Source organism: Astyanax mexicanus, chromosome 3 (assembly GCF_023375975.1).
Source record: "Astyanax mexicanus isolate ESR-SI-001 chromosome 3, AstMex3_surface, whole genome shotgun sequence".
In the NCBI taxonomy this organism is placed as follows: Eukaryota; Metazoa; Chordata; class Actinopteri; order Characiformes; family Acestrorhamphidae; genus Astyanax; species Astyanax mexicanus.
The window spans coordinates 60776828-60801086 of record NC_064410.1 but is presented as its reverse complement, the minus strand read 5'-3'; the positions used below and the strand labels follow the sequence as shown (position 1 = coordinate 60801086).

Sequence of the window (24259 nt, the reverse complement as noted above, 5' to 3'; positions counted from 1 at the left end):
TAAATTATGAGCATGAAAAGGCATTAACCCAATTTGTCTCTGGCAATACAAAATAACGCAGCACCATTTAAGGTGGTATGTTGAAGTTGACCAAAAAACATAGTTTAAACAGTACAGCATTTAAGGTGGAACTATGAATTCGAAAACAAAACAACTTACATTTCTTAAAGAAGACCAAAAACAAAAACTTCGAGCACAAACTCCCCCACTGTGCTACAATGCAACCACACACAATTTAAGGTGGAACGATTCAGTCTAAAAAAAATACCCACCTCGAATTTCAAAAAGTGACTTAAAACATTCAAAAATTACCTTAAATGAACTGAAATTTCTATTTTTTGGGGGAAATATTTTTCCAATGCTGCACAGCAACAGTTTTATGTAAAACTGTGCATTTATACATTTAAACACAATATAAGGTGGAACAATAAATTTAAAAAGATACCGTTTAAATTAATTAATGCTCCAAAAGCACAAACATTTTGCACAAAAAAGTTGATCAAAAACACAAAGTTTGAACCTCTCTCTCTTTGCTGCAATCCACTTGTGCACCATTTAAAGTGGGACTGTGCATTTGGAAAAAAAATGACCAAAAAATTATTAAAGTTGACCAGAAACACAAAGATTAAACCCTTGTTTAAGATGGAATGGTGCACTCTACCCATGCTGCAAGCCACCCGTGCACCATTTAAAGTGAAACTGAGATTTTGAAAAAAATACCACCTTAAATTTATTAAAGTTGGAAATCCAAACTCTACTCCTACTGCGTTAAGACAACTCTACACAATCTAAAGTGGAATAGTTTATTTTATATATATATATATATATTTATACACACTCTCACCCTATGTTTTAATACAACCGTGCAACATTTAAGGTGGAATGGAAAATCTTTAACAAATCTGGCCTATGCATCTTCTGGGCTCCAGGAGAGGGGGCTATTTTATGATGAGCTGTGAAAGTTGAGGTGGGTTACAGACTTTCCGCTCTTCATCCCCCTTTCCCTCCTCCTCTTACTCATCTTCTACCTCCTCCTCCTCCTCCTCCTCCTCTTCTCCTGTACGTGCTCCCAGTCATGAAGCTCCTACATCTGTCTGGTTTGGAGGTGTGAGGCAGGCTAACCGTGGTGAACATGGCTGGCGTTGGAGCTCCAGGCTGCTGCCGCTGCTCTGCCGCGGTGATCGTGCTGCTGCTAGCCGCTGTCCGCGCTCAGTACGAGGGCTACAGCTTCAGCAGCTTCCCGGAGAGCGAGCTGATGCCGCTGGACTCGGCGTACGGCACCGCGCTGGACTTCTTCGGCTCCGAGCGCTGGAAGGACAGCGTGCGGATGCTGGAGCTCAGCCTGAGGATCCACCGGCTCCTGCGGGACAGCGAGGCGACCTGCGCCCGCAACTGCAGCCTGGAGACGCGGCGGGGCCAGGGGCAGGAGGAGCAGGAGCCCGGGCTGAGGGTGATGGAGCACTTTCTCCGGAGAGCCGCCTGTTTAAAGCGCTGTAAAGCCGCGCTGCCGGTCTTCTCCAAGGCGTACCCCAAGCCGGAGACCCTAGAGGCTTTCCAGAAGAGGGAACCCTACCGGTACCTGCAGTACGCCTACTTTCAGGTACCCTCACCTTTACTCATGCAGGAGGGTTCATTCAACGTTTGCATGTGGTTCAAGAGGCAGGTTCTTCTTGAGGTTCTTTGATTAAATGGCCTAAATGGTTCTTAAAACGTTTGTATTGGGTCTAATAGGAAGGGTCTCCCGGGGTTCTTTGGTAAAGTGAACCAGTGAATGGTTTCTCTAACGTTTGTTTGTGGTTTAAAATTAAGGTTCACCTGCAGTGGTCCTACTAGGTTTATTTGGTAAAATGATCCAGTAGATGGTTCTTCCAACGTTTCTATGTGGTATAAAAGGCAGGTTCTACTATGTTTCGTTGGTAAAGTGACCCAGTAGATGGTTCTTCCTACGTTTCTATGTAGTTAAAGAAGAAGGTACTCCTTGGGTTTCTTTGAACAAATGGCCTAGAGGGTTTTCCAAACGTTTATATTGAGTCTAAGGTTCCCCTGGGGTTCTTTGGTAAAGTGATCCAGTAGATTCTTCTTTCAACATTTCTATTTGGGTTAAGAGGCTGGATTTTTTTGATCGAATGGCCTAGAGGGTTCTTTCAATGTTTCTAAGCAATTCAAAAAGAAGGTTCCCTTGGAGTTCTTTGGTAAAGTGGCCTAGTTGGTTCTTTAAACGTTTCTATGTGGTTTAAAATTCAGGTTCTACTAGGTTTCTTTGGTAAAATAGTCCAGTAGAAGGAAAGTTCTCCTATGGTTCTTCCAACTTTTTATTGTAGTCCAATATAAGGGTTTGTATGGTCCAACAAGAGGTTTTTTTTTTCTAAAGGTCCTTTGATAACATGGCCTAGATGGTTCTTAAAACGTTTGTGTTGGGTCTAATAAGAAGGGTCTCCCTTGGTTATTTGGTAAAGTGACCCAGTAGGTGGTTCTTCCAACGTTTTTATGTGGTTTAAGAGGCAGGTTCTGCTGAGTTTCTTTGATCAAATGGTCAAGAGGGTTCTTTCAAAGTTTTAAAGTGGTTCAAGAGGAAGGTTCTCCCAGGCTTCTTCCAACATTGTATACCAACAAGAGGTTTTTAAGTGGCCTACATGGTTCTTAAAATGTTTGTATTAGGTCTAATAGTTCTTCCAAGGTTTCTAAGTGTTTCAAGAGGGATGCTTTCCAGGGGTTCTTTGATCAAATGGCCTAGAGAGTTCTATCAACATTTCTGAATGGTTCAGGGAGAAGGATCTTCAATTGTTTTTTGATAAAACAACATTCTCATGGTAATAGAGTACTTCTTTTAATTCTGTATTGTCATCCAATAATAGCATTTGTATGGTCCAACAAGAGGTTTTTCCAGAGGTTCTTTGAAAAACTGGCCTAGATGCTTCTTTAAAAAATTGTATTGGGTCTAATAAGAAGGTTCTCCTGGGGTTCTATGGCTTAGTAGGAAACTTGTCCATGGGTTTTCTTATGAAGTGGCCTCTGACCGTAGTCAGGTCTATGCATATTTGGACAGTTCTTCCAACTTAGTCATGGTCCAATGTGATGGTTCACCTGGGGGTCTTTGATAAAGTGACATAGAATTACCTCAGGCCTTTGTGGTCCAACAGGAATGTTTTCCATAGTTCTTTGGTAGGGTGGCCTAGTCTGATCGTTTAAGGTTTTATATGTGGTTTGATAACAATGTTCCCCTGGGGTTCTTTGATTGATAGAGATACAGAAAACCATTCCCAGACCTTTACATGGTAAAATATGCCATCCAACTTTCTAATATATGGTCCAATAGGATAGTTCCCTAGGGGATTTTTGATAAGTGGCCTAGAATGTCCTTCTAAAATCTCTATATGATTCAATAAAAAGGTTCTCCAGTGGGTCTTTAAAGCGATAAAGTGGCCTGTAGAACAATCCTATGCCTTTACTTAGTGAAAGAGCTCTTCCAATTCTTATTCATGGTCAGGTAGGAAGGTTCATCCATTGGTTATATAAAAAAATGTACTTGAAAATGTCTTCCTACTTTTGTAATTTTATAATCCAATTGGAAGGTTGATCTTAAGTTCTTTGATAAAGTTGCCTAAAACCAGGTCAATGCATGGTGAACATTGCAACCTTTGCTTATGATCCATCCACTCTATCAACCTGAATTTGGCGTCCCGTTCCACCTTAAATGCTGCAGACGTTTGAATGAGTGAAGCTCTGAATGTGTGTGTATGTTAAAGAGAGCATGTACACAGAAGATTGGCGCCCCCTGCTGGAGCGCCGCAGAAACGCACCCTGCCACGTACACGCAGCCTGCGGCCTTTACAGCCTATAAAACCCCAAACACCCTGTAATACACTCTTCTGCACTGTAACACACACCCAAACACCCCGTTATACACTCCTCCACATTCTAACACCCTCCCAAACACCCTGTAATACACTCCTCTACACTCTAATATACATATACACCCTGTAATGTACTTCCCCACACGCATACATACACCAAAACACCCCATAATACACTCCACAACACTAACATATACACATGCATACTGTCATATACTCCAACAGACTCTATTATCCATTATTACACTCCAAACACCCCACACAAACACCCCATAATACACACCTTTACACTCAAACATCCTCTAAAAACACTCTTAAACACTCTAAAACACATGGACACCCCACAATACACTCCTTCACATTTTAACACCCCCCAAACACCCTGTAAAACACCCTTATACACACTCTAATACACATGAACACATCATAATACTCTCTTTTACACTAAAACACCCTCCCAAACATCCTGTATTACACATGTATACACTCTAATACACTCCCAAACACTGTGTAATACACTTTTATACACTAAAATACACATGGACACCCAATAATACACTCCTTTACATTCAAATATCCTCCAAAAAAACTGTAATATGCTTCTACACACTCTTATACACTTCAACACTCCATAATAACCTCCTTCACATTTTAACACCCTGTAGTATACCCTTATACACTCCCAAACACCCTGTAATACACCATGATATCCTGAAACACACTCGTATGCACTCTTTTACACTCCCAAACACCCTGTAGTACACCCTAATATTCTGTAATACACTCTAGTATACTCATGTGCATACTAGAACAACCAGTAATACACTCTTCTGCATTCTAACACACACCCAAACACCCTGTAATACACTCTAATGTACATGAACACCCCATAATACCCTCGTTCACATTTTAACACCCTTCCAAACTCCCTGTTATACACTCCTATTTACTCTAATACACTCCCAAACACCCAGTCAGACACCCTAATATCCTGTAATATGCTCATGTGCATAATAAAACGCCCAGTAATACACTCTTCTACAGTCTAACACACACTGAACACCCAGCAATACACACTTTTATACTTTAATACTCTGTAATACATCATTCTTTACTCTGACTCCCTTCCAAACATCCAGTAATACACTCATCTGCTGTGTAACACACACACACACACACCCTGTAACACATTCTAGTATAAGTTAATACTCTCCAGTATACTCTAGTCCATACCCAAACACCCCAAAACACAGCCTAGCACACTCAGGGTGCCACGTCAGATACCTAAACACGCTCCCATATGCTCTGTAATACACTCCACGCACCCCACTAACCCCCCCAACACTCACACATACCTAACTCCCCCCTGAGACTGAGTCTGCCCAAACAATCACCCTGTTCTTCTACAGACAGGAAATCACACACACACCTCAGCAGGATCTCACTACTAGTGTTTTACTTAATCCCACCATAGTGCAGGGTCATGTGACTGATTATGCACTGATATTCTGTGTGTGTGTGTGTGTGTGTGTGTGTGTGTGTGTGTTCAGGTGAATAATATGGAGAAGGCCGTATCAGCAGCACACACGTATCTCCAGCGGAACCCGGGGGACCAGCAGCTCTCCAAGAACCTGAAGTATTATAACAGCCTGTTCGATATTGAGGAGTTCCTCATCGACCAGGAGGAAAAACCTTTTGAAGTACACACACACACACACACACACATAATCACACATACACACTTAATTACGCCACCAATTTTGACCCCATCATCTGCCATAATCTGCCTCGTCCCCGCCCAATGCTTGTGGTGAGAACATGATCTGGTCTCGATCCGACCAGCTATCAAATATACTTCTTTATAATTGAGCTAAACGGCTGATAAGGTGCAGTTTAATCTGATATATCAGCCAGATAATAATACACTGCTATGAACAGACGCTGTCCCTGCTTCTGCTCCATGCTGTTTACACACTAAGAGCACAGTAATGTGCAGCGTTCACTGCTCTTATCTGTGCTGCGCATCCCATTGAAAACTAAATCCCACTGTGTTTAAAAGCTTAGCAGCTCATTTATTTTCAGTGTTCTGTGTTAAATCAGCTTCACACTGCACAGATATACAGAAATACACACTGAAGCACAGAATCATCTCACTATATTTACTTACTAACTCTCGCACCAGACAGCTCTGACCAATCAGAGGAGACGATGTGCTTGCGTGGATTATCAGTGCGCATTTTAGTGCGTTTAGGTGTTTTTATGGCTGTGTGAAACCAAACCAAACAGAGGGAGAAACGCTTCAAATACACAAACTCATCAACTGATCCGGATCATAGAAACTATAAAACAGGTGTAAAAACACTCTTTTATACTCAGCTAATTAATCAGTCTAATTCAGAAATCTCAAAAAATTTAAGCTGAGATGTTTAAAATAAAGTAAAATAAAAAGTTTCCTCTAGTTTTCAATTTATATCATGCATTCTTTATTCCAGAGCCCCTTTATTCCAGCTTTATCTCCCCATACATACAAGTATATACTAGTATTTTAATTAACACCACTAATATAAATATGATTGCATTATACATTTCTCACATTTATTCTTTTATTGCATTTATATAAATATCCACTATAAAAACTAGGGGTGCAGGAAAAAATCAATTCGAGCTCGAATCGCGAATCTAACATTGAACGATTCAGAATCGATTCTCATTTTCAAAAAATCGATTTTTTTGGGTGAAGCTACTGTTGCAGTTAAAAAGCTCTGCGCCACAGTAGGTGAGCTTCGTGGTACAGTTTAAAAAGCGCCGCGGCACAGTTTAAAAAGCGCCGCGGCACAGTTTAAAAAGCTCCGCGGCACAGTTAAAAAGCTCCGCGGCACAGTTTAAAAAGCTCAGCGGTACAGTTTAAAAAGCGCCGCGGCACAGTTTAAAAAGCTCAGCGGTACAGTTTAAAAAGCTCAGTGGTACAGTTTAAACAGCGCTGCGGCACAGTTTAAAAAGCTCAGTGGTACAGTTAAAAAGCTCAGTGGTACAGTTTAAAAAGCTCAGTGGTACAGTTTAAACAGCGCTGCGGCACAGTTTAAAAAGCTCAGTGGTACAGTTAAAAAGCTCAGTGGTACAGTTTAAAAAGCGTCGCGGCACAGTTTAAAAAGCTCAGTGGTACAGTTTAAAAAGCTCAGTGGTACAGTTTAAAAAGCTCCGCGGCACAGTTTAAAAAGCTCAGTGGTACAGTTAAAAAGCTCAGTGGTACAGTTTAAAAAGCTCAGTGGTACAGTTAAAAAGCTCAGTGGTACAGTTTAAAAAGCTCAGTGGCACAGTTTAAAAAGCTCAGTGGTACAGTTTAAAAAGCTCAGTGGTACAGTTTAAAAAGCTCAGTGGTACAGTTAAAAAGCTCAGTGGTACAGTTTAAAAAGCGCCGCGGCACAGTTTAAAAAGCTCCGCGGCACAGTTTAAAAAGCTCAGTGGTACAGTTTAAAAAGCTCAGTGGTACAGTTTAAAAAGCTCAGTGGTACAGTTAAAAAGCTCAGTGGTACAGTTTAAAAAGCGCCGCGGCACAGTTTAAAAAGCTCCGCGGCACAGTTTAAAAAGCTCAGTGGTACAGTTTAAAAAGCTCCGCGGCACAGTTTACAAAGCTCCGCGGCACAGTTTAAAAAGCTCAGTGGTACAGTTTAAAAAGCTCAGCGGTACAGTTTAAAAAGCTCCGCGGCACAGTTTAAAAAGCTCAGTGGTACAGTTTAAAAAGCTCAGTGGTACAGTTTAAAAAGCTCCGCGGCACAGTTTACAAAGCTCCGCGGCACAGTTTAAAAAGCTCAGTGGTACAGTTTAAAAAGCTCAGCGGTACAGTTTAAAAAGCTCCGCGGCACAGTTTAAAAAGCTCAGTGGCACAGTTTAAAAAGCTCAGTGGTACAGTTTAAAAAGCTCAGCGGTACAGTTTAAAAAGCTCCGCGGCACAGTTTAAAAAGCTCAGTGGTACAGTTTAAAAAGCTCCGCGGCACAGTTTAAAAAGCTCAGCGGTACAGTTTAAAAAGCTCCGCGGCACAGTTTAAAAAGCTCCGCGGCACAGTTTAAAAAGCTCAGTGGTACAGTTTAAAAAGCGCCGCGGCACAGTTTAAAAAGCTCAGTGGTACAGTTTAAAAAGCTCCGCGGCACAGTTTAAAAAGCTCAGTGGTACAGTTTAAAAAGCTCAGTGGTACAGTTTAAAAAGCTCCGCGGCACAGTTTAAAAAGCTCAGTGGTACAGTTTAAAAAGCTCAGTGGTACAGTTTAAAAAGCTCAGTGGTACAGTTTAAAAAGCTCAGTGGTACAGTTTAAAAAGCTCCGCGGCACAGTTTAAAAAGCTCAGCGGTACAGTTTAAAAAGCTCCGCGGCACAGTTTAAAAAGCTCCGCGGCACAGTTTAAAAAGCTCCGCGGCACAGTTTAAAAAGCTCAGTGGTACAGTTTAAAAAGCTCAGTGGTACAGTTTAAAAAGCTCCGCGGCACAGTTTAAAAAGCTCCGCGGCACAGTTTAAAAAGCTCAGCGGTACAGTTTAAAAAGCTCCGCGGCACAGTTTAAAAAGCTCCGCGGCACAGTTTAAAAAGCTCCGCGGCACAGTTTAAAAAGCTCAGTGGTACAGTTTAAAAAGCGCCGCGGCACAGTTTAAAAAGCTCAGTGGTACAGTTTAAAAAGCTCAGTGGTACAGTTTAAAAAGCTCAGTGGTACAGTTAAAAAAGCTCAGTGGTACAGTTTAAAAAGCGCCGCGGCACAGTTTAAAAAGCTCAGTGGTACAGTTAAAAAAGCTCAGTGGTACAGTTTAAAAAGCTCAGTGGTACAGTTTAAAAAGCTCAGTGGTACAGTTTAAAAAGCTCAGTGGTACAGTTTAAAAAGCTCAGTGGTACAGTTTAAAAAGCTCAGTGGTACAGTTTAAAAAGCTCAGTGGTACAGTTTAAAAAGCGCCGCGGCACAGTTAAAAAGCTGTTAAAGTGTTTTCCAGTTTTAACAATGTCTTCCTTTTAGAAATGAATTCAGGATAAGTTAATCATGCTGGAAATTAGCCATTCATTATTATGGCACTGTCACTATGTTGCAAAAAGATTTAATACAGTAAGGAACCTAAGTTTATTGTTTTAAATAAATGTTCTATTTGTTTACATTGTCCTTTCATCTTTTTATCTTCACATAATTTAAACAAAATTTATAGGCCATTTGATTTGAAAAATCGTTCCAGAATCGAAAATCGTTTCTGAATCGAATCGTGACCCCAAAAATCGGCAGACACTGAGAGATTCGCACCCCTAATAAAATCACAGAATATTGTTGTGATTAATCTGAATGTCTCTCTGCAGGCGGTGTTTCTGAAGGGGGTGAAGTTGTATAATGCGGGGGATTTTAGCCGCTCGGTGCCGGAGCTGGAGCGAGCGTGTGAGGAGTATATGAAGGCGTATGAGGTGTGTGTGGAGGTGTGTGAGGGATCGTACGACCTGAAGGAGTTCAAAGACTTTTATCCTACACTTGCAGGTCAGTATACACACACACACACACACACGCACACAAACACACACAGACTGAATGAAACACAGTGTGTGTTGCTGTGTGCAGGGCTGTATGTGGACGCTCTGGAGTGTAAGGTGAAGTGTGAGGATAACCTGATGCCGAATGTGGGCGGATTCTTCGTGGAGAAATTTGTTGCCACCATGTATCATTACCTGCAGTTCGCCTATTATAAATGTGAGTAACACACACACACACACACACACACACACACACAGATATACACACACACACACACACGCCAGTCCTAATTGTTCAGAAATCTGAACAGACTTGCATATGTAGTTTCTGACACAGCAAGATTTAGCATGTCTTTTATCTACATCAGGAACAGAAGCATGAGAAGAGATTAGTTGTTTAGATGAGTTAAGATGATTTGAAGGGTTAGGGATGAGTTGAGGAGTTAAAGGGATGAGTTGGGATGATTTAAATGGTAGGGAGTGAGTTGAGGTGTTGCAGGATTGATTTGTTGGTGTAATTTGTGATGATTTGAAGGGTTAGGGATGAGTTGAGGAGTTAAAGGGATGAGTTGGGATGATTTAAATGGTAGGGAGTGAGTTGAGGTGTTGCAGGATTGATTTGTTGGTGTAATTTGTGATGATTTGAAGGGTTAGGGATGAGTTGAGGAGTTAAAGGGATGAGTTGGGATGATTTAAATGGTAGGGAGTGAGTTGAGGTGTTGCAGGATTGATTTGTTGGTGTAATTTGTGATGATTTGAAGAGTTAGGGATGAGTTAAGGAGTTGCAGAGATGAGTTGGGGTCGAGTTGAGGAGTTGTGGGGATAAGTTGAGATGATTTGAAGGGTTAGGGATGAGTTGAGGAGTTGCAGAGATGAGTTGAGGAGTTGTGGGGATGAGTTGAGAGGATTTGAAGGGTTAGGGATGAGTTGAGGAGTTGCAGAGATGAGTTGAGGAGTTGTGGGGATGAGTTGAGAGGATTTGAAGGGTTAGGGATGAGTTGAGGAGTTGTGGGATGAGTTGTTGGGGTTATTTAAAGGGTTAGGAATGAGTTGTGGAGTTGCATGGATGAGTTTTTGGGATGATTTGAAGGATGAGGGATGAGGTGAAGAGTTGCAAGGATGAGTTGGGATGAGTTGTTGGAGTAGTTTGAGATGAATCAAAGCGTGAGAGATGAGTTGATGAGTTGATTCATTGTGGGGATGAGTTGGAATAAGTTGTTGTGATGATTTGAAGGGTTAGGGATGAGTTAAGGAGTTTTGGGGATGATTTGGGACGTGGTTAGGTGTTGAAAGTCTAGCATCCTGACTTTTGTCTTTTTCCAGACAGTAGACAATCCAACAAAAGCAGGATCAAATATTTTAAAATTCTTCATTTCAGAAGAAACAGTGACTGAGCAGACGTCCCGATACTTTAGTTTGTATAGTGTATCTATATTACACTATTTTAAAAGTGAGTCAGAAATGTGTGTATTACTGTGCATAACTGTTTACTGTGTGTGTATTTGTGTGTGTGTGTGTGTGTGTGTGTGTGTGTGTGTGTGTGTGTGTGTTTAGTAAATGATGTGCGTAACTCCGCCCCCTGTGCGTTGAGCTACATGCTGTTTGATTCGTCGGATCCGGTGATGAAGCAGAACGTGGAATATTACAGATTCTACAGAGAACAGTGGGGACTGACCGAGGACCACTTTAAACCCAGACCGGTAAAACACACACACACACAAAATACAAACACACACACACACACACACAAACAATACACACACACACACACAAAATACAAACACACACACACAAACAATACAAACAATACACACACACACACCACACACACAAACAATACACACACAAGCAAACAATACACGCACACACACACACACAAACAATACACACACACACACACTAACAATACACGCACACACACACACACACAAAATACAAACACACACACACAAAGAATACAAACAATACACACACAAACAATACACGCACACACACACACAAAATACACACAGATGGGCTGTGGTGGTGGTGATTAAAGGTTTCTCAGGCCAGCGCTTTGTTAGTCTGCATACCAAAAAAACCCACAAACTGACACACACACACACACACACACACACACACACACACACACACACGTACATACACTTACATAGACTAGCAGCTTTTAAAACATTTCTGTATTTAAAAAAATCTATATCATTGATGTAAGTGTGTGTGTGTGTGTGTGTGTGTGTGTGTGTGTGTGTGTGTGTGTGTGTGTGCAGGAGGCTCTGCAGTATTTTAATCAGACGACTAAACAGAAAGAAATGCTGGAATTTGCCCACAATTACCTGCAGCCTGATGACGAGGTAACACACACTCACTCTCACTCACACTCTGCTTACCCCTCCCCCTTCACTCTCTCTCTCACACACACACACACACACATGCTGAAACCTGTGCGTGCTCACAGTATAGTGTGGAATGTATGGGGTGTGAGTGTGTGTGTGTGTGTGTGTGTGTGTGAGGGTCTAGAGTTCAAACAGATCACAAATCACTGCATAGGGCTGGATGAAATGGTCAAGTTTTAACTCACAGTATGATGCTCAATTCCAGCTGATGTGATTTAATGTGATTGTGATTGTAAGACTATAAAGGAACACGTAAGGAATCATGTAGTAACTTAAAAACAGTGTTAAACAAACTAAAATAGTCTGTGCTCTTATCATCTGGGGAGCTGTTACTTGCAGTTTTTGAGGCTGGTAACTGATGAATTAATCTTGTACACCAGAGGAAACTCCTGCTCTTCCTTTTCCTTTGTCCTGATGAGTGCGAGTTTCATCATCATAATGTTTTTGATGTTTTTGCGGTGACTGCACTTGAGGACACTTTCTTAAAAAGTTCTTGAAATGTTTGGTATTTTTTCTTTACTTAGTTGAAAATTTCTTGCTATAATATGGGTTAGAACATTACCATATTTTTTTTGCACTATAAAACACACTGGATTATAAGGTGCATTTTATGCGACTCTAATAAGGAACAGGGGTGTTGCCATGTTTTCCTTCTAAATTCAGCATGTCTCACTGCTGACCTGTAAAGCTAAACTAAGCTAAGCTAAGCTAAGTTAAGTAAACAAAACAGTAAAACATTTCAGACGAGTTAAAAGAGCGCTGGATGTTAATCTACACAGATTTCTCCCCTGAAAACTTGTTTATTTGTTTATTTGGGTGAGTAAAGCGCTTCTGTTTGTTTACAGTATACTTAGAGTTCCAGATTTCCACTAAAGCTGGAGTATTAGCATTAGCGGCTAACTGCTAGCAGTAAGTGCTAGACAGGGTTAGCAGCAGAGTACAAGCCAATACTACTCTACCTCTAAACAGTAAAAGAGCTAGCGCTTAGCGACTAATGCTAATGCAGCTCCAGCAGTGCTTGCCAGGGTTAGCAGCAGGCTACAGGCCAATAATACTCACATCTAAATGGCGTAAGAGCTAGTGCTTAGTGCAGTTAGTGGCTAATGCTAGTCCTGCTGGAGAACTAAACTGAAACTCCTGTATAACGCTGTACTTCAGCAGAGTGGCTTTACTGCTCCTTAATACCTGACTGGTAAAATCATACATAAGGAGAACCAGATTATAAGACGCACTGTCGATTTTTGGGGAAATTTAAGGATTTTAAGCGACCTCATAGTACAAAAAATATGATACTTAAATATTCACTATTCACTGTATACCTGTAACTCTACCTCTTCACTACTTTACTTTAACTGATGCTCTTAAATATGAACATTAATTCAAGTTATAGCAGATATATGTTTATTTCTGTACTCTAAAAAGCCCTTTTTTAGTATTATCAATACTTTTGTGTCTAAAGTATTAAATGTTAAATGTTTTTAAATGTGTGTGTGTGTGTGTGTGCAGGACGTGGTCAGTCCTGAGGAGGCCGCTGCAGGACCCTCCTCTCCTCCAGATGAAGAGTTTGAAGGTCTTGGGGATTATGAGGAGTCGTTTCTGGCTCAGTGGTGGCAGGACCCCAAAACTAAAGGAGACACCGGAGAGGCAGATTAACACACACACACACACACACACACACAGCCTGAGACTGAAGACTGAACACAGACTGAATGGACTGATCTTTCTGATCTTCAGTCGTGTGTATGTGTTCCTGATGAAGGCCAGTACTGCAGATCCACACACACACACACACACACCCCTGCGTGAAGACTGGTCCTGGATCTGTGAACTGAGACTCACTGAATCAGAGCGCTGTTTATTACAGATCATCAGTCAGATCATCATCACTGCAGATCATAATCTATACAGAACAGCCGGATACGACCAAACTGAGACTGTCCTCAAACCCTTCTCAGACTGATCTCTTACTGTTCTCATAACAATGTGCCCTTCAGACTGATCTCTGACTGTCCTCAGACTGATCTCTTACTGTTCTCATAACAATGTGCCCTTCAGACTGATCTCTGACTGTCCTCAGACTGATCTCTTACTGTTCTCATAACAATGTGCCCTTCAGACTGATCTCTGACTGTCCTCAGACTGATCTCTTACTGTTCTCATAACAATGTCCCCTTCAGACTGATCTCTGACTGTCCTCAGACTGATCTATGACTGTACTTGGACTGATCTCTGTCTTCAGACTGATCTCTGACTGCTCTCATACCAATATTTGTCTTCAAATTGATTTATGACTGTCTTTATACTAATCTTTGTCTTCAGACTGATCTATAACTGTCCTCAAACTGATCTATGACTGTACTTGGACTGATCTCTGTCTTCAGACTGATCTATGACCATCCTCAGACTGATTTCTGATTGTCCTCATGCCAATCTTTGTCTTCAGACTGATCTCAGACTGTCCTCAGACCAATATCTGTTTTCAGACTGATCTGTGACTGTCCTCATACCAGTCTTTGTCTTCAGATTGATTTATTACTGTGCTCAGGCTGATCTCTGTCTTTAAACTGATTTATGACTCTCATCTTAACAATCTTTGTCCATCTTTATCCTGTGACTGTCCTCAGACCAATGTCTGTCTTCAGACTGATCAATAACTGTCCTCATAGCAAACTCTAACTGTCTTTATAACAGTCTTTGTCCTCAGATGGATCTTTATCAGTCTTCAGACTGATGTATGACTGTCCCATAGCAATCTCTGTCTTTATACAAATCTTTGTCCTCAGACTGATCTTTGACTGTCCCATGGCAATGTCTGTCTTCATAACAGTCTCTGTCCTCAGACTGACCTCTGACTGTCCTCATAACAGTCTTTGTTTTCAGACTGATCTATGACTGTTCTCATAGCAAACTCTAACTGTCTTTATAACAGTCTTTGTCCTCAGACGGATCTTTATCAGTCTTCAGACTGATCTAGGACTGTCCTCATAGCAATATCGGTCTTCATACCAATCTTTGTCCTCAGACTGATCTATGATTGTCCTCATGGCAATCTCTGTCTTCATAAAAGTCTCTGTCCTCAGACTGACCTCTGACTGTCCTCATAACAATCTTTGTTTTCAGACTGATCTATGACTGTCTTCATAGCAATTTCTGACTGTCTTCATACCAGTCTGTCTTCAGACAGATCTATAACTGATCTTTGACTGTCCTCATAACAATATCTGACAGTTCTCATACAAATCTTTGTCTTCAGACTGATCTATGCCTGTCTTCAGACTGTTCTATGCCTGTCCTCATAGCGATCTCTAACTGTCTTCATAACAATCTTTGTCCTTAGACTGATCTTTGACAGTTTTTAGACTGATCTCTGTCTTCTAACTGATCTATGACTGTCCTCATAGCAATCTCTAACTGTCTTCATAACAATCTTTGTCCTCAGACTGATCTATGACGGTCTTCAGACTGATCACTATTGATCTATAACTGTCTGCATACTAAGCTTTGTACTCAGACTGATCTATGACTGTCCTCATAACAAACTTGGTCCTCAGACTGATAAAAGACTGTCCTCATAAAAATCTCTGTCCTCATAGCAGTTTTTGTTTTCAGACTGATGTCTGACTCTTCTCATACCAGACTATGTCCTCAGACTGATATCCAGCTGTCCTTGGACCAATCTTTGTCTTTAGACTGAGCTATGACTGTCCTTAGACAGATCTATGACTGTCTTCAGACCAGTTTCTCTCCTCAGACAGATCTATGACTATCTTTGGACCAACCACACACCATACATTAATTGATCTTTGACTGCTTTCCTTTTACTGTCCAAATATCTGTCTCTGACTGTCCTCTGGCAGTCCTAAGACCTGTTTCAGACTGCCTACAAACTGAACTATTACTTTCCTCTGTCCTCAGGCCAATCTCTAACCGTCCACTGACTGTCCTCTGATCAGTCTCTGTCTCTTTAATCTTTGACTTTCATCAAAGTGTCCTCTTACTGTCCTGAGACTCATATTTTCCTGGAACTGTCCTTAGAATTTTCTCAGACCATCAAAAGACTGTCCTGTTCATCATCTTCTCCTGGCGATATGTTTATATATTTATGAACTGAGACGTTTCATCATTTATTTGTTTTGTAGATGTTGGGGGGGGTGGGAGTTACAGAAATAAAGGGATGTTGTTTTACACTATGTTTCTTTTAGAGACCATCATGATACTGTCTTTCATCTCTGTGTCCTCGGTGGAAGTCTAAGTGACAGACAGCTATAGGAAAACCAGCTACTGTAGGACAAAACTTGTCCTCAGACCATCTCTAATTGTCTACTAATCTCTGTCCTCAAGCCCCAGTCTCTGCCTGTCCTCAAACCAAACTCAAATTTTCCTCGAACTGTCAATCGTCAAACTGTCCTCAGATGTCCTGCTCATCATCAGCTCGTGATGTTGTTATGTTTATATATTTATGAATTTAGGCTGTTTTATCATTAGTTTGTCTGGAGTTGTTTGTTTTATTGGGACGGGAGGAAATTTCAGGAATAAAGGATCTTTGTTTTAAGTGATTTTTTTATTTTACACCCAATCATGTTACTAAAACATACACAGACAGGACTTTTACTGAGTGTAGATTCTTTTTTTTTGTGAAGATCTGGGACAAGGACGGCTGCATTTAAACGTTTTTCTTTATTTTAAAATAAAAAATAAAATGTTCTGTATTGTAGATTAATACTGAAGTCATCCAAACTAGGAAGAAAAAAAAACATGAAATTTTTAGTAAGCTAAAAAGTGTAAAAAAAAAAAAAAAAAAAAAAAAAGGGCTATTCCACCAAATGGGTGCCATTTGCTTGTTCTTGCAAATTTATGACAAAGACACATATATGCATGCACATTTTTATTGTTCTAAAATATACAAAGCCATTTTTATCTTTTCAAGAAGACCCAAAAAGTAAATTGATCAAATCAATTATCATGCAATTTATTAAACAAAAAAAATAATGATGAACCAAACAGAATTGGAAAAAGTGGATTACATTAACTAATATTCACATTAATAAATCAATTAACCAGGGGATTCTGCTTATTTCTGTTACTGAAACTCACTCCTGTTACTGGAACTTTATCCCTGTTACTGGCACTCAATCCTGTTACTGACGCTCAATCCTGTTAGTGAACTCATTCCTGTTACTGGCACTTACTCCTGTTACAGGCACTCAGTTCTTTACTTTTTTATGTTATAAGTAACAGGACTAAATGTAACAGGAGTGAAAGTAACAGCAACAAGTAACAGTAACTTTTTAGCATAAAAGTTCCAAAAACTTGAAATATATCTAAATGGTGGCTATGCTAATAACATGAGAACACTGACTGAGCACATTCTAGTGATTTTATTTAAAAAATACACAAATAAGATCTAAGAATTAATTTAGGTAACAGGACTGAGTGTCGAGATTGAGCTCCTTAGTCACCTGCAATTCAGGCTTTCAGTTAACAGCCGTGCTGAACTCATCAAGAGTTAATTACTTGGATTTCTTGTCTCTTAATAAAGTGTTTGAGAGCATCAGTTAAAGTAAAGTAGTGAAGAGGTAGAGTTACAGGTATACAGTGAATAGTGAATATTTCAGTAATGTTCTAATCTAGCAATTCTCAGCTGGTGGGTCAGGATCCAAAAAAATTTAAATGTGAAAATAATCAATGCTCATCTGATTTTGTACTCGTTTTTTTATATTGGGGGAAAAAATAGACAGAGTTTCTTATTAATGTCCTCTTAATGCAAAGATATACAGAGAAGTGAAATGTCAATTTTGTGGCCTTTTATTTATTTTGTGCAGTTTTGATATTTCATTTTATTGTAACTTTTTTATACATGTAGTCGTCTTGTTCCTCCTCAGCTTTTTAAAAAAATTGCTCTTAAGTTCACTTTGCATGCATAGGTACAGCTCTGGAAAAAATTAAGAGAGCACTTCAGTTTCTGAATCAGTTTCTCTGATTTTGCTATTTATAGGTTTATGTTTGAGTAAAATGAACATTGTTGTTTTATTCTATAAACTACAGACAACATTTCTCCCAAATTCCAAATAAAAATATTGTAATTTAGAGCATTTATTTACAGAAAATGAGAAATGTCTGAAATAACAAAAAAGACGCAGAGCTTTCAGACCTCAAATAATGCAAAGAAAACAAGTTCATATTCATAAAGTTTTAAGAGTTCAGAATAGTCCTGGTTTTTAATCACAGTTTTTTTTCATGCATCTTTGCATCATGTTCTCCTCCACCAGTCTTACACACTGCTTTTGGATAACTTTATGCTGCTTTACTCCTGGTGCAAAAAGTCAAGCAGTTCAGTTTGGTGGTTTGATGGCTAGTGATCTTCCTCTTATTTTTTACAGAGCTGTGTGTTTGAATTGATTTTTGAAGGCTATTTCTCCAAAAAATAAAAGTGGACCATCAAAAAACATTATAATGATAAAAACATTATAATGACAACCCCAGGACTGATCTAGTCTGGATGACTTTAGTATTAATTCATAATAAAGGGAAAAAAAATAAAACATTGTCTAAACGTTTAACTAGTACTGTACTTCAATTGTGGCAAATTTTACACCAGCTTTTTTGGTTCATATCAAAAAATGTAGTAAAAAAAAGTGTAAAAGCATAAAATCAGCTACTGTAGGTAGTTTTAACAAATCAGACACAAAATCACATCATGGTTTTCTGGATAATTCACATTTGAGCTTCCAGATCTTTATTTCTTTATTATAATTCATGTATAATTCTGGTGTTTTGTACAGTTTTCTACAGCTCAGCTACAGAATTAGAATTAGAATTAGAATTAACAATAGAATACGTGTAGAGAAAGTAAGTGTGGAGCTGCAGGGCTGCAAACAGTGCTGAGTTTATTCATCACATGCACTCCGACAGTGATCATCACTGTAAAACAAAGAGACAAATCAATCAAATCAGATAAATAAATCAATTAATATAATTAATAACACAAGACCTCAGTTTTCCACTAATTAGCACAGAGATACATGCAGATTTTATTCTTTTTTTTAATAGATTTTTCTCTGATTTTAATTTTAAACATTAATTCTATGCTGGATGGATGGTTTTAAAAATGCTCACTCGTTTCTGACAAACGTTAAAAACATTTCGGTGATTTTTTATTTTTTTATTTTTTTTGACTTTTTTTTTTTTTTGGAAGTGTGTGCTACGTCCCCCTGTGGCAGGTGGGTGGACCCTCGGCAGTTGCTAACGAACCCCCTGCTAACACCTCAGCAGCAGCAGACTGGCTCACAGTCGAACGTTAAAACATTAAAAGTTGTGTCAGACACTAAAACTCAATGCTTAAAACTGAGCTGATATTAAAATGATTTGGAAATCTGATTGATCATTAATATGATTCATCATCACAGTAATATTAAACATTCATTTCATACAGATCAATTATATTGATCAGCTCTCCGGAGCAGCGTAACATTAGGAAGAGGAACAAGGGTGCGTCCCAATTGTGTACTTAATAATAATACGAACTAAACCGTATTTTTCGGACTATAAAGCGCACTTAAATAATAATTTATATTATTATTATGTATAAATTCTATCAGTCAGGTATTAAGGAGCAGTAAAAGCCACTCAGCTGAATACAGAGTTATAAGGGTATAAGAGTTTTCAGTGAAGTTTCTCCAGCACTAAGGCTGGGAGCAGCAGCATTAGCACTAGCTGCTAACTACAGCACTACCTCTTTTCACCATTCAGAGTGAGTATATCAGACTGTAGTTCACTAGACTGTAGTCTAGTGAATTGGGATACAGCTGATAAAAACACCCTTATAAGAAGATTGGGAGCACAAGAGCGGGCAGAAAAACGAGAACGAGCAGAAAATAAAGTCAAACCAAGCGCGACAGAGAGGTGTGTAAACAAAAGCTCACCAGAAAAGCATTTTATACATTTTTCATTATCGGTTATTATAGTTCAAACAACCTCACGGTCCCTGTTTTAGGCTCTTCCTACAGCTTATCCATTAGAAGGGAAATATGGCGACCCTCTCGTTCACTTTGATGTAGCATCCTTACTAATGTCGCTTAATGCGCCTTATAATCTGGTGCGCCTTATAGACCGAAAAATACGGTAGTAGTGTTTGAGTGTGTAGCGTGAAACAGTATGAGTATGAAATATCCAGGATACATTCTCAGTGAGGGTTTAAGTGGGATTTAAGAACAGTTTTGTTGGTGAAGGAGGCCCATTGTTTTAAATGAGATGGCAGCACAGAAGAAATGGATAATAAATCAAGTTAAACTGCACCTGAACAGCCGTTTAGCTCAAACATGAGGAGTGCATTTGATAGTCGGGACAGACTGTGGCCGAATCTCGTTTTCACCAAAAATTTAACAATTTCAGAGTTGGTTTGAGACCCGATCAAACCGTCTTCACCCAAGTGCTACTACTGTTTTCACACCTGCCTAAACGAACCGCATCAAGTGTGCAAACGAGCCAAAGTCTGTTTTTCTGCATTCAGAACGTTTTTAGGGAGCAGCTGATGTATCCTTCTAGGTCCTCGGTTACCCACAATTAATTCTCTGCACCACAAAAATGGCAGTAGTTTCATTTGGAACATTTTAAGAAGTAAAGTGTGATGGCAGATTGAGATAAAAAAATGAGTATACAGTGTATAATGTATAGTATTAGTGATTAGTACGCAATTACGATGCAGCCAAAGAGTTACATGTTGAAATCTGAGGTGGACCTGCAGTGATATAGCCTTTAAACACACACACACACACACGGACCGGACCTCTATCACACAACCTGAATAAACCAGTTTTAAACAACGAGAATATAAACAGTTCTGAATAAAAATCCAGTTTGGTTCTGGATCCGGATCCTTTACTAAGAGATGAATCAGAGTCTTCCTCTGATGTCCTGTATAACGTTTATCTGTTTTAGAGAGAAAACATGAATATTTTTGCACGTTTTTTTGTGTCTCAGTCTCTCTTTCTCACACACACACACACACACACACACTTACACACACACTTACACACACATTAAAAGTCTGGGAAGTGTCTTCTAGATGTGGAATGTTTCAGTGTGTGATTCTACATGCAGAACTGATTCCAGTTTAAACACCCCAACCTGAATAAACCAGATTCCATTAGAATACATTAGAATAAATCAGTATAAACCTGATACTGAAGTCTCTCCTGCTGAAGGTGGAAATCACAGATACTCGGGTTTGAATCCCAGCCGTTCCCTGTGCTGAAAGAGAACCAGCGCTAAACACCATGGGCCAGTGTGGTCATGTGATCAGTGTGGCTGTGCTGTGATTGGTGTTTTGCTGAGAGTTTACTTTTAAAAAACACTAGACCTTCAGGACATCTCAGACCATCAGGACCATCCAAGTAAGTGATACCCACTTAGGACCACTCAGGAACATCAGGACCATTGAGACAATCAGCACCACTGTGACTATATAGACCCTCAGTACTATGAAGACCAGCAGGACTTTTAAAACTAACAGGACTCCTGAGACCCTCAGTACCAACCAGGACCATTAGGATCTCTAAGATCATCAGGATTGCTGAGACCACAGGATCCACTAAGACCATTTGAACCTTTAAAACTAACAGGACTACTGAGACCAGCAGGACCTTCTAGACCATCAGTGAGACCATCAGGACCACCTGTAAGACCATCAGGACTACTGAGTTTATTAGAACCCTTAGGACAACAAAGACCATTGGATTTTTTTAAACTTAACAGGACTACTGAGACCTTCAGGACCACTGAGGCCATTAGGACTATCAGTGAGACCATCAGGACCACTGAGACCCCCAGGACCATAAGGATCACTGAGATAATCAGACATACTGAGACCACTGGGTCCACATCAGGACCTTCAGGACTATCAGTAACACCATCAGGATTACTGAAACCATCAGGACCACCCAGGACCTTTAGGACCTCTGAAACCAACAGGATTACTGAAACCCATCAGGACCCACCAAGGATATTTAGGACGTCTGAGACCATCAGGACCATTGAGACCCACAGGACCAATAGGACCTCTGAGAACATCAGGATCACTGAGACAATCAGGACAACCCAGGACCATTAGGACCACTGAGACAATCAGAACTACTAATACCACTGGGTCCACATCAGGACCTTCAGGACTATCAGTAACACCATCAGGACTACTGAGACCATCAGGACTATCAGTGAAACCATCAGGACTACTGAAACCATCAGTGGGACCATCAGTGAGACCATCAGGACTACTAAGACCATCAGGACAATCAGTGAGACCACCAGGACTACTAAGACCATCAGGACCATCAGTGAGACCACCAGGACTACTGAGGCCACCAGGACCATCATTTAGACCATCAGGACTACTGAGACCATCAGGACCATCAGTGAGACCTCAGGACTACTGAAACCATCAGGACCATCAGTGAGACCTCAGGACTACTGAAACCATCAGGACCTTTAGGAACAGTGAAACCCTCATGACGAATGAGACCCTTCAGGACTTTTGATAGGACTACTGAGACCTTCAGGACCATCAGTGAAACCCTTAAGACGAATGAGACCCTCAGGACAAATGAAACCATAAGGACCACCCAAACCCACTAAGGCCGCCAGGACTACTGAGACCATCAGGACTATCAGTGATGCCACCAGGACTATTAGTGAGGGCATCAGGACCATTAGTGAGGGCATCAGGACCATCAGTGAGGGCATCAGGACCATCAGTGAGACCATCAGGACTACAGAAACCATCAGGACTACTAAAACCATCAGGAACTTTAGGACCAGTGAAACCCTCATGACGAATGAGACCCTTCAGGACTTTTGATAGGACTACTAAGACCATCAGGACTATCAGTGAAACCATAAGGACCACCCAGAATCACTAAGGCCATCAGGACTATCAGTGAAACCACCAGGACTACTGAAACCATTAGGATCTTTAGGATCAATGAAACCCTCATGGTGAATGAGACCCTCAGGACAAATGAAACCATCAGAACCACCCAGAACCATTAACACCATCTGGACCCCTGAGACCCTCAGGACCATCAGAACCCTTAGGACCACTGAGACGATTCAGGAACACTGGGAATGAATATCAAGTTTGTAGAAAAGTTCTTGAGGAAAGATGATTTTGGCAGGAAATGCTCAGATCAGCTCAGTCCGTTTTTTTCCCCCAGAGTGAAGCCGCTGTTCCTCCGGCTGTTCTCCCGCTCTTTCATCAAGAACAGAACTAAAGTGAACAGTTCAGTAAACAGTCCGACTGTTCCTGCTGTCAGAAAGTTTCAAAATCTCTCAGTCCCACACACACACTAACACACACACACACACACAGTTTATCCAGAGCACCACCCTCTTCTGTGCACGTGATTGGCTGGAATGTTGTGTTGGACGTCCTGCTGGTGGAGATTTGATCTGGCTGAGGGGGAGCGACCGGACAGGAGAAGAGGGTGGAGCAGGTTCAGAGGATGAGGGTGGAAGACTTGAGCTTGGACGTAGACACACACACACACACACGCTCACTCAGTCACTCTGTGGTGTAAACGTAATACACACAGGAAGACAGAAAGACTATCCTCCGCCAGACCTGCAAAGACAAGAGCAGCCAATCAGCTTCAACGGTACTACTTGAATAAGACTAAAATAAGACTACCTTTATAAAGGGTTTATAAATGGTTTAAAATTACTTTTATTAATAGTTACTAAATAGGTTGTAAATGTCTTAAAAATCATTAATAATCAGTTATAACACATACGTAGAAAGAGCAACAATATAGATGGCTGTGGGTTCACTATTTGGCAAACAACAGGTCATTGTTGCCCTTTCTACGTCTGTGTTATAACTGATTATTAATTATTTTTAAGGCATTTACAACCTGATTAGTAACCATTAATAAACTAATTGTAAACCATTTATAAACCCTTTATAAAGGTAGTCATATTTTAAAGTGGTATCGCTTCAACTTTAAACATACCATAATATTATATTTAAACTAACATAATAATTAACATAATTAACATTATAATCAAATAACATAATAATGGTAATAATGATGGATCATTTTTCTAAGCATGACCAAATTCAAGAGCAACCAACATACACAATGCCAGTCGAGAACTGGTTAACCTTTTTACTAACATTGTTGTTTTATTTGATAAACTACTGATTAAAATATAAAATACAAATAAAAATGTTGTCATTTAAAGCATTTATTTGCAGAAAATGACAAATAGTCATAATCACAAAAATAGCCATCAAACAAAGCTGAACTGCTTGGCATTAGGTCACCCAAAAGCAGTGTGTAAGACTGGTGGAGGAGAGCATGCGAAGATGCATAAAATCTGGGTTATTCCACCAAATATTAATTTCTAAACTCTTAAAACAGTAGTGTTGTTGTTTCTAAATTAATATGAACTAGTTTTCTTTGCATTATTTTATTATTATCTGAAAGCTCTGCATATTTTCCCTTATTTTGACTATTTAAAGTAACGTTTCAATTA

At 40.1% G+C, this 24259-nt stretch overlaps 2 protein-coding genes across 4 annotated transcripts in view; one reads left to right on the top strand and one right to left on the bottom strand.

Moving 5' to 3' along the window:
- The first annotated feature begins 947 nt into the window (after positions 1–947).
- On the top strand, positions 948–16283 carry p3h4 (prolyl 3-hydroxylase family member 4 (inactive)). Its single transcript, XM_049475958.1, has 7 exons — positions 948–1600; positions 5405–5554; positions 9177–9348; positions 9430–9558; positions 10896–11041; positions 11606–11689; positions 13238–16283. The coding sequence occupies exons 1-7, from the start codon at positions 1133–1135 to the stop codon at positions 13382–13384; spliced, it is 1296 nt and encodes a 431-aa protein (XP_049331915.1). The 5' UTR covers positions 948–1132; the 3' UTR covers positions 13385–16283.
- Positions 16284–18426: 2143 nt separating this feature from the next.
- LOC103037453 (disintegrin and metalloproteinase domain-containing protein 11) overlaps positions 18427–24259 on the bottom strand; it is a 42457-nt gene continuing 36624 nt past the window's right edge. For 2 of the 3 annotated variants that reach the window (XM_049475950.1, XM_049475951.1), the window contains one exon: positions 18427–23345. In XM_049475950.1, coding sequence (XP_049331907.1) covers positions 23330–23345 — 16 coding nt within the window. In that variant the 3' untranslated portion in view covers positions 18427–23329. The remainder of the gene's footprint in view (positions 23346–24259) is intronic. The other variant, XR_007438284.1, reaches the window with a different exon arrangement.